The sequence below is a fragment of the Cynoglossus semilaevis genome, chromosome 14, assembly GCF_000523025.1.
Source record: "Cynoglossus semilaevis isolate Cse_v1.0 chromosome 14, Cse_v1.0, whole genome shotgun sequence".
NCBI lineage: Eukaryota > Metazoa > Chordata > Actinopteri > Pleuronectiformes > Cynoglossidae > Cynoglossus > Cynoglossus semilaevis.
This window is the reverse complement of record NC_024320.1, coordinates 16,455,855-16,465,973: the sequence shown is the minus strand read 5'-3', so window position 1 is coordinate 16,465,973 and position 10,119 is coordinate 16,455,855. Positions and strand designations below refer to the sequence as shown.

The 10,119-nt window shown below is 39.9% G+C and overlaps 1 protein-coding gene across 6 annotated transcripts in view; it reads right to left on the bottom strand.

Moving 5' to 3' along the window:
- Window positions 1-529: 529 nt before the first annotated feature.
- The window catches only part of agap1 (ArfGAP with GTPase domain, ankyrin repeat and PH domain 1), a 64,498-nt gene continuing 54,908 nt past the window's right edge, over window positions 530-10,119 (bottom strand). For 2 of the 6 annotated variants that reach the window (XM_017038379.2, XM_017038381.2), the window contains 2 exons: window positions 4,853-5,108; window positions 530-4,570 (listed from right to left, as the gene is read on the bottom strand). In XM_017038379.2, coding sequence (XP_016893868.1) covers window positions 4,361-4,570; window positions 4,853-5,108 — 466 coding nt within the window. In that variant the 3' untranslated portion in view covers window positions 530-4,360. The remainder of the gene's footprint in view (window positions 4,571-4,852; window positions 5,109-10,119) is intronic. The other 4 variants (XM_017038378.2, XM_008325419.3, XM_008325420.3 and 1 more) reach the window with 3 other exon arrangements.

The window sequence follows — 10,119 nt, the reverse complement described above, 5'->3', positions numbered from 1 at the left end:
ATAAAAAGTCCCAGAAATGCCTGAAATATTCATATTCAATGTTTTAAAATTTTTTTTTCAAAAACAATTTATTTTACTAAGAAACATGTAGAAGATTCCAAAAAAATTTTCAAAAATTATTTTTCCAAAAGCTTTATTTTACTAAGACGTGGAAAAGATCAAATTTTGAATTTTATTTAAAAAAAATTATGAATATTTTTTTCAAAACGTGTTATTTTGATGAGAAACACAGAAAACACAAAATTTTGAAATAAATCTTTTAAAAATAAAAAAAAAATTAAAAAATATTTAAGAAAAAAATCTCTTTAAAAATGCTTTATTTTGATGAATAAACATGCAGAGAACATAAAATTAAAAAATCCTAAAAAATGTTTAGACTTTTTTCAAAAAAATGTTTTCTAAAAAGTTTTCAAAATATTTTTTCCAAGAATTAAAAAAAATGTTAAAAATGCTCTTATTTGATGAGAAAAATGCAAAAAACAAAATTTTGCCTTAAAGTGAATTAGGATTTTATCGAGATATTAAAAAAGGTTTTCCCAGAATTTTTTGAAAATGCTCTAATTTGATGAAAAACATACAGAAAAATAAAATTTTGAATTTTATTTTCAAAAATCTTTATGAAACTTTTTCAACTTTTGACCAACATGAAATGCGAAATTACGATTTTGCTGAAAAATTCCCCCCAAAAATTAAATAAAAAATCTGAAAAACGTTAGCATGACTGCCCATCCTTTGACTTTTTTTCTTTCTGTTTTACATCTCCTCCATCGTTTTAAAAAGTCTTTTTTTTTTACAGCAGCAAATTTGTTTTATTGAATTTGGACATAATCATATAAAATTGGTCATTTCAAGATCTCATGTCACAATAATAACATAAGCATTAGCTAATATTACAAAGCATTTTTATTGAAAAGAGACACGTGACAGTAAAACTCAAATTTTTAACATCACTGTACAAAGGAACAAATCAATAATTAGAACAATAATAGAAATAACAATTATAATTAGAGTAAAAACATCTGCATCATAAATCAAATCCTTGCTAAGGACAAAAACATGGACATCAAAAAGAAGGCATCAATGAAACTTAGTCATGAGTGGGCGGAGTCTTTGTGGTAGGTCTATAAATACTGGTACTAAGTACATAAAATACAGACACGACTAAAAACAAATGGGTTACTTTACTTCTCTTTATTTACAAATAAGCATTGTCTCCTGCTCACTTGATTTCTGTTGCAAAGTTTTTTGATTATATTATTTATAATTAATTTAAATACAGGCAGCTTCAGTCCGTTTGTTAGATGTTAGCTAACAGTTTTCACAACATGCTATCCTTCAGCTGATTTGAGCTAATTAGCAGATGTTACTGGTGTTTTGTTAAAAAGCAGAGGCTAGCAGAATAAGGATATTTAGCACGATTTAGCTCATTTGTGTTCACCAGCTAATAAGCATTAGCTGGAGTCTGCTTTTTAGATATTTAGCTGTGCCAGGACAGTTGACCTCGTCACTTTTTACATATGGTTTAATTTCCCAAGAAATAAAAAAGTCCTGATGTGACCTGAAAAAAGAACCAAGAAAAACGTTGACGCTGCTAAACCAAAATAAGCTCAAATTAGTTAACATTATAGAATGCTAGTTTACCCTTTCTTAACACAAACTAGCAAGTGTTACTCATTTTTATTAACCTCGTATTTCTAGTTCAAGGAAATTGTGATATTTGCATGTTGCGGCATTGCTATGCTAAAGTGCTCACTGCTTGCCTCAGTTAGCTTCAGTAACAGATGACCCTGATGATTATGTGTGGTTGAGTATAGCTAATAGATAATTTTAGCTATTATATAACTTGTCATGCTAGACATCTGCGTAAAAAAAAAAAGTAACTCACAATCAATAGAATTTTGTTAGTCTGCTTACCATGGGGAGTCGTCAGTGTTAATGACAAATACACAAAAACTGCTGCCATTATAAAAAATGATGTTTCATTACTCCAATGCTAATAAGCTAGTGTTTAGGTTTTCTAGTGTGAAATTATTATTACACGTCTACTTGAAGAGATACTGTAGTACTAGTGACTAATACTGTGTGATGTGGGTGATGCTCTAATAAAGTGCTTACGGCTACGAGTTGTGCTGATAGAAATGATTCTGTGTTGGCTGCGTTCAGCTAATAGATGTTAACTGTAGTTGAAACATGACATTTTTAATTTGTGAATTTAAACTGTTGGGGGAGTGACATTCTCTTTGCTGTAAAGTTCAGTTGAATGATGAGCTTTTGAGGCAACAGAGGAAGTGAGGTCACAGGAGTGGGAGCTGTGGTGAAGGTCATTAGTTTTAGTGCATATTGATCACAAAGTAAGTCTTTGTCCTGATATTCAGTTTCACACACTAACACGAATGTGGGAGGGGCTTAGTGTTCATGTACTTGATATAACCAACTGAAAGAGTATAAATATGGCTGTTTACACCTGCACCAGTATTAAAGTAATCAATAAGCATCAGCTTAAACTGGTGCAAATGTGAATAAAGTTTCAGCTTAAACTGTTTCAAACCGACACAGTGTTAAATTGAACTGGTTAAATGTGAACAGGGCTTAAAAACAAACCAGATTTACACGTGGACACAGTATGAACCTGTCCAAGTGTGGATGTCCAAACGGTTTCACCAACAATTTAAAATCAAAATGATTTCAACGGCTGAATTTAAGTGTTTTAAACGTATTTTTTTGATGACACAAATGTGAAAATCAGACGAACGAAGCGTTTACGTGAAACTGGTTTAAGTGTGAATGTAAACACTTCAAATATTAGAATCAAACTTGAAACAGACATGATCTAAAAACAGGACTGAGACCCAGTTTGTTAATCTGGGCTCATCCTGAACTGACCTTGAACCAGCTAACATTGTCACATCACATGACCACTGCTCTGGGTGATGTCATTCATTCATCTTCATTCATTCATCTTCTATCGCTTACTTCCTTTAGGGATGTGGTGGAGCTGGAGCCAATCCCAACAGTCATTGGGCGAGGGTGGGGCCGGGGGCGGGGAGTACGTCCTGGACAGTTCAGCAGTTAATCGCAGGGCCACGTCGAAGACAGTGTGACTAAATGATGTCATCAAAGACAAACAGGAAGCAGAAAGGAAGAGAAGACTATTTACAAAAGTAAAAGCAGGAGGAGGAGCGCTTGGCTGTGAGTGGCTGAGCAGATCCAAGCGACTGATTGGACGAGAAATAGAGAAGACGGACAAATATTATAACAAACATCGCTGCACTTAAAGATAAGCTACTAAAGGATGTGTTTTTCCCTTTTTTCCGAGCCACAGTTTTGACAGTTGCTGAATTATTTTCTTATTATGAAAAGGTCAAAGTTCAGCAACAGGTTGAAGCAGAGTTTTAAGTCTGGTAGAAATAAATGCAGAAATAAATCTGGTTTTTAGATTTGACTCACTTCAAGAAAAAAACATTGTGTTTCCAAGATTTAAACATTGGACAAAATATGTCTAACGATGTTTGTTTATTGAATATGTTAGGATTTTTACTAATGATTTTTACTAATCCAAATATGTATGAAAAGTCAGGAAACTTTGGATTTTGTTTTCTTCAGATTTTTTTTAAAACAATCAATTAAAGTGTTTTTATTTAACAGTTTTTAGTAATATTAATGAACTGTTAAGAATTGTTGTGAATTGTTAATTTAAATGAGGATTTTCTTTCCAGAAGGTGAGTGAAATAAAAATCAGATGTAGACTAGATGAAGACTTTTGTACTTTTTAGAGGTGAAGTAGTACAACCTCTACTTAAGTAGCACTTAAATGCCAGTACTATTTAAGTAGTAGTAGTATTTCCTGCAGTGCAGACTGCGACGAGGAACAGAATTTGAACAAAAAAACCCATAAAAATTCTGTACAATTTTTTACACCAGAAACAAAAAAAAATCCTTCTTTGTGCCTTGACAGTAACCATTGGTCCAGCAACAAAGAAATGTCACAAAAGATAATAAAAAAAAATTAAATTAAATTTTGTTCTTTTGTCCCTTCTTTGTTTTTGAACTGATGTGAAACATTTACATCTAGACTTTTTCACATTTACATTAAAATAAACGGCAGGATAAATTCACCGTCACCACGACAACCGTGAACCAACAAATGTGGGCAGAAAAAGAAATCATGGATCATGATTGGACCTGGAGGTGATTAGTGTGAACCGGTGAAGTCAACGCAGGCCTTGACGGGTCAGGTGATCAGTTCAGGTCAGGTGATCGTGGACGCCTTTCTCCGAGCATGCTTTGGATCCTGCACAGCACGTGCTCCGGGCTCGGTGGGTCTTTAGAAAGTGGCTTAAAGACCAATGACGGCGGCCGGTCAGATGAACGCTGCGTTACTGCTGCTGCCATTGTTGTTGTTACGGCTGTTGTTGCGTCGTGACAGGTTGGGTGTAGCCATGAGCGGGAACCGGTCGTCGGGGCAACCGTACTGAACCAGCGTTTCCACGCATTCTTGACCGATCGACTGACGGGCATACGCCACCGCACTGTTACCATGGACATCCCTGGCCGTCACATCGACCCCGTACTGAGGAGAGAAAGAGGGAACAGTTAAAGGACAGCACAACAATCAGCTACTTTTTACTCTAGCTAGTTAATGGAAATGATCGAATTTCATGAAAACAAGATAGAATTAAAAAAAAACATTGCTCACCATAACTTTTCAACATCAGACCAAAAAGATCATGTTGAACTAAGAGTGCGGAAATAATTACGAAAAAATACTTTTCTAGAACATTACATTCTGTAATTCTAGCCCCTGCATAGATATGTCATCCACTAGGGGGCCTCTCTGGACATTAACCCTTACCCAGATCAGTAACTGCGTGATGACAATGTTGCCTTTGTGAGCAGCTAGGTGTAGTGCGTTGCGGCCGTCTGCATCTCCGAGGGTCTCGTTGACCTGCTGTCGTGATCCGTGAGCTAGCAGCAGGACGACGGCGCGCAGATCTTCGTCGGCTGTGGCTCTCAGCAGCTGCTGACCAAGAGAAACGTCGGCACACGGCAGCGACGCCAAAAAGAGCCGCTGCTCGTATTTTGCTCGTATCCAGCGCTCACGTTCCTCCCTGCAGAGAAACACACAAATACACACAAATACAAGATTTTACTCGTTAGTCGGTTTAGTCACTAATCTTTCTGCGAGGAACATTCATATCCATTGTTTTTTGTCTTTTTTGGTGTATTGTTTTTTTTAACATGATTTTGATCATAATTCTTTTTAGCTACATTTCATCTAATATTCATGTAGCTGTCAGCTGATCGTGTTCACACCTTGACACACACTGAGGTCATGGGTGTAAAATAAGACACAGGGGACAGAGGGACAGACGTGGTTGGCTGTGGACACATTGTTGGCTGATAAAGTGTTGATGAGTCTAATCCTCAACTCTTATGGCTCTAATCTGGTCTAATCCCTCTGCTCATGTAAACACAGGATCATTCTCTCTGCTGGGATTAGTCCAGGATAAAAAGGAGACAGGAAGGAGGGAGGACGGCCCCAGGGGGACTGACACTGAGCTGTCCACCCCCCCCGCCTCCTTGTCCCCTGCCAGGGGCTGAAGACAAGACAGGAAAAGGAATAGAGCTTAAACACACGAACACATCGGGTTGCTTCAAGTGTGGTTGAAAAAGGTCAAGACAAATAGTCACTGCACTCTGAGCGCCCCCTACTGTTAAATTCTAGCGTTTAGACGCTTTTTTTTTTAGACGTTTTTTTTTAACAACAGAAAAACAAAGCTAATAAACCCCACTCTCTACTGTACAGGATCTCATTAAGAGAATCAATGATTTGTTGCTCTGCGTAACACAGGAGTTGTCGGTCAAGTGCTGCCTCCTGTGGTCAGAAGCAGCAGTGGATCAATGACTGCTGTAACCCCGTGGTTCACTGACATCCACAGGTTCTTCTTGAATTAGTTTCAGTGGTTGAGGAGCGGCCCGTCGTTCTCAGGCAGGTTCTTTTGTCTGTGGTTGGAGTTCAGATCTCCAGCTGATTCTGCTACTTGAGAAAAAAACCCTGAATTATCCCTTTCACTAAATTAAAACACCTCCTGCAGGGTTTTGGGGGCTGTCAGGAAATGGAGAAGGAGACACAAGAGTGGAGATGCTTCCACCATGAAATGACTCCATTGTTGTCTTACCTTTTAAAATTCCTAAAGACGTTCACAACTGAGTCATGTGACCAACGCAGGTCAACAGACAAATGTTTGGAGCTTGACTTGATAAAAAAAGACAAAAACAAACGGTGGGATAATTTGGTCCTGACGGGAAAAAGAAATCTGGACAGATGTAGTTGTGTGTGTGTGTGTGTGTGTGTGTGTGTGTGTGTGTGTTTCGGGGGTGTGCAGCTAGCATCACGGAATGTCCCTTTTTTTCAACATTCCCTCTTCCAAAGGAGAACGAGGAGGACGGAGACCAGCGCACGGCCCAGAGACCAAGGACAAAGACTGCAGACCTGTGTGTGTGTGTGTGTAAAACCTCAAATAAATTAACACACATTTGTGTGTCTTTTCACATTCCATTACACACACACACACACACACATTGTGTAAACAGGGCAGCAGCTGCAGGTCAGTTTCACCAAACAAACAGGAAACTGTGTGTGTACGTAAACATGAGTGAACAAAGTGATCGCTGATGAAGAACACACACACGATCACACACACACACGCACAGACACACACACAGGTCGGAAAATCTCAAAGTACCAAAAGAGAAAACCTAATTTACTTGAATATTATTATTAACTGATTAAACTTTAATGACTAAATATGACAAAAAAAGTTTTGTTTTAAATAAAAACATGCAACAAATGTTTTAAAATACTGAACAAAAGACAAATGTGTTAAAGGGCAACTTTAAAAAAATAATAATACCAACTGTACAAATAAACAAACAATTGTTAAATATCTTTGGTAAAATTATATCAACAAAGAACGTTTCCTCCTCATCATTGTTTATTAAATAAAACGCCTGTTCCTACATCAGTAACACCTTGGATGCTACATTAGGTTTTCAATAAAAATGTACTTATTAATGTTCATTAACATAGAAATGAACTAAAATCATCTCAGGGTTTTAATAGTTATTCGTATTAATATTATTATCTTATTACTGATTCCAGTATAGATCAAATCGTCTTTATTAACTGATCAAGTTTTGTTGCTAGGAAAAATAAATATTGTTTTCTGTTGTATTCACTAAAAATCTGCTCTAAAATTAAATATTAAAAAAGTGAAAATGAAATGAAGTAAACAATTTGGAACGAAGAGAGAGAAATGGTGAGTGAGTGTGTGTGTGTGTGTGTGTGTGCTAATGAGCAGCAGCAGACTGTGTTTCTCAGTGACTCTTCTGGCCTAATTAGCCTCCTAATGAATGGATTAATAGATAGTAAGAGCAGCAGCTAGCAGCTAACAGCTCACTGCCTGATGTAGCAGCTGATGGATCACCATCAGATTTACAACAAAGCTCTGGAGGAAACACCTCACAAACTTTTCCTCCGCTCTTTTGTAATCAATCTTAAAGCAGAGACCCTAATCATTTTGCTGAGGAGGGGGGGGGGGGGGGGGGGGGGGGGGGGGGGGGGGGGTAAAAATGAAAGAAGTGTGAAATCAATTAGCTGAGAGAGCGAGGTCGTTAGCTGCCCTCGGCTGGGCACAGATAATTACTGCTGGGTGGTGAGCTGAGGAAGGTTCTGGACTACGAGGAGGTTTCACATGAGAAGGTTTGACTAAATGGAAACAGAGGAGTTAAAAAAGATGTGTCAAATGGAGAGGAGGAGGAGGAAGGGAGGAGGAGGAGGAGAATCCTGCAGGGGCATCTGTACTATCGATATCTGTGGTTCAGTCCAATAAAGTGGACAGAGTGAAAACAATGGTTTAAAAAGACGCTAAAACTCTGCTGATACAAGAAACGTGTGTTCACGTCTGTATCTCAAAATCAGTTAGAATCAGACGTTAACAATCAGTGAAACGTGGGTTTGTGAAGCACTCACGCTCTCACACCAAACCTCACAGAGAAAATCTGTGATTTTAGATTAACTCCCCCCAAAACTGGTGACACAAACTGACCAAAGGAGCAGGAAGTGGACAAACTGGTCCACATCCAGACCAGAGTCTGGACCAGAACAGGCCGGACCTCATCTCTGAGGTTCAGGTTCAGAAGACGTTGATTGTCCTGACAAGAGTAGCACTGCCAATCTGTGTGTGTGTGTGTGTCTCTGCTTCATCTTCATCAGTTAACTGGCTGATCCCGCCTGCCATCATCTCACCGTCATTATCTGCAGCCCCCGCTGACACGAGCCGGCCCCTAAGTGTCACATTTTAAACAACACACACACACACACAAAGAGTGTGTGTGTGTGTGTGTGTGGACGAATGGCTCCTGACAGACAGCGCTGCAGCAAACGTTGAAAAATAATTGGCCCTACATTTTAATTCATCTGTAAAAGGGAGGCCTTGATTAAATTAGTCCTAATAGACGTTATTTTGTACATGACTTGATCTCCGCTCCTTTGCTGCCCCCCCACCCTCTCTCTCTCTCTCTCTCTCTCTCTCACACACACACCCCCACTCCTCTAACAAGACCAAGACCAATTTACCCCTGACATTAAACCTTCCGTCACGAGCCAATCACAGACTCATCCATCCGTCGTTTATCATCGCAGCGGTCTAACTAACGCAGGCGAAAAAGAAAAAACTAAATGCACCACGTTCCTTATACCTGTGTCATCAGATTACACAAACACAACCACACACACACACACACACGTCTTATCTAAATAATGAAGAAACAAATAACCCTTCCAACACTGTCTGTTTTTTCATCCACTTCACCACTGCCCCACCACCAGTCAGCGCAAGTTAAATACTGGAGCAGAAACGAACCTGTCCACCAGCAGAAAGACATCTCCCTCCTCATCCTCCTCATCCTCCTCACCCTTTGGCTAACTGGTTCACTTGCGGAACTTCACTTGCGGAACTCATACAATTCTACAAAAGAAGACGGGTGGCGTGAAGTTGTGGGTAAAATGTTTGGACGGAATCGGTTCAAACCTCACTTTCAACATGTTTCTGTTCATCCCCATACAGAAGTCCATAGAGAAAAACATTAATCTTGGGTCACAAGGACACAGGGGTTTGCTTGCCCACTGCTGCCTCCTGTGGTGAGTTTGTGTCACTCATGTTAAATAACACCTTTAAACTTAGTATTAGAAGCAGTAATGAATCAACACCTGCCGTGTCCTTGTCAGTTAAAATCAACTATTTCTTCCATGACGTTTGGTGTGGAAGGAGCATTAGTTCAAACTTGAGTTTCCTGGTGAAAGAGTCCAACGCTGAGGCCTAGACTCAGGAGTTAAGTCTGTTCTCGACTGACTGAAACCTTCACTGACTTCTTGGTTGACAGTCATGACTTCAGGCTGATCACGTGTAACAACACTTACAGCCCCCAACTGTCCATCTAATCTGCCTTGTTTGGGAGGTTACGTCCAATGACACAGCAGAGGATATGATGACATCACTGAGTGTGTCGGTGTCAGTTACTAAAGGCAACCCTTCGACACATGTCCGTCAGAAATCACACCAGTCCGGTCTCAGAGTGTGATCATGAGTTTATGGGGTCGGAGGCAGAATCCTTCCCCCCGCCCCCACCCACGCCTATGACCCTTGGGGGCAATTATCTTGTGATGCGTGCCCTTGTTCCCACCCCCTTTCTGCTGCCTGCTGCATTTGGTCCCCTGAGCCCAATCCGGCAGTGTTGTGGAGGCGCTGGCTGCACCTGCACCCCCGGTCCAGATTAAAAGCCCCCTGCTCTAATTTTAAATCTGTTAGCGCTGGCCTTTTCTTAAGGGGGAAAAAGACTAATCGGTTCCTATAAAAGAGCGGGGATTCGTGCGCGCCTCCTGACTGCGGCCCCGACCGAGCGGCTCCTGAATTATTACCCAGCGTGCATTCGTCATGTGGGGTCGGCTGTTAAGTGTGTGGTGGAGCTGAGACGTTAGCGTTGAACACTCATTCTTTAGCTCGCTCAGGCTCTGATCATTTTTCTGCTGTCTAATTAAGGTGTGGTGAACCCCCCCCC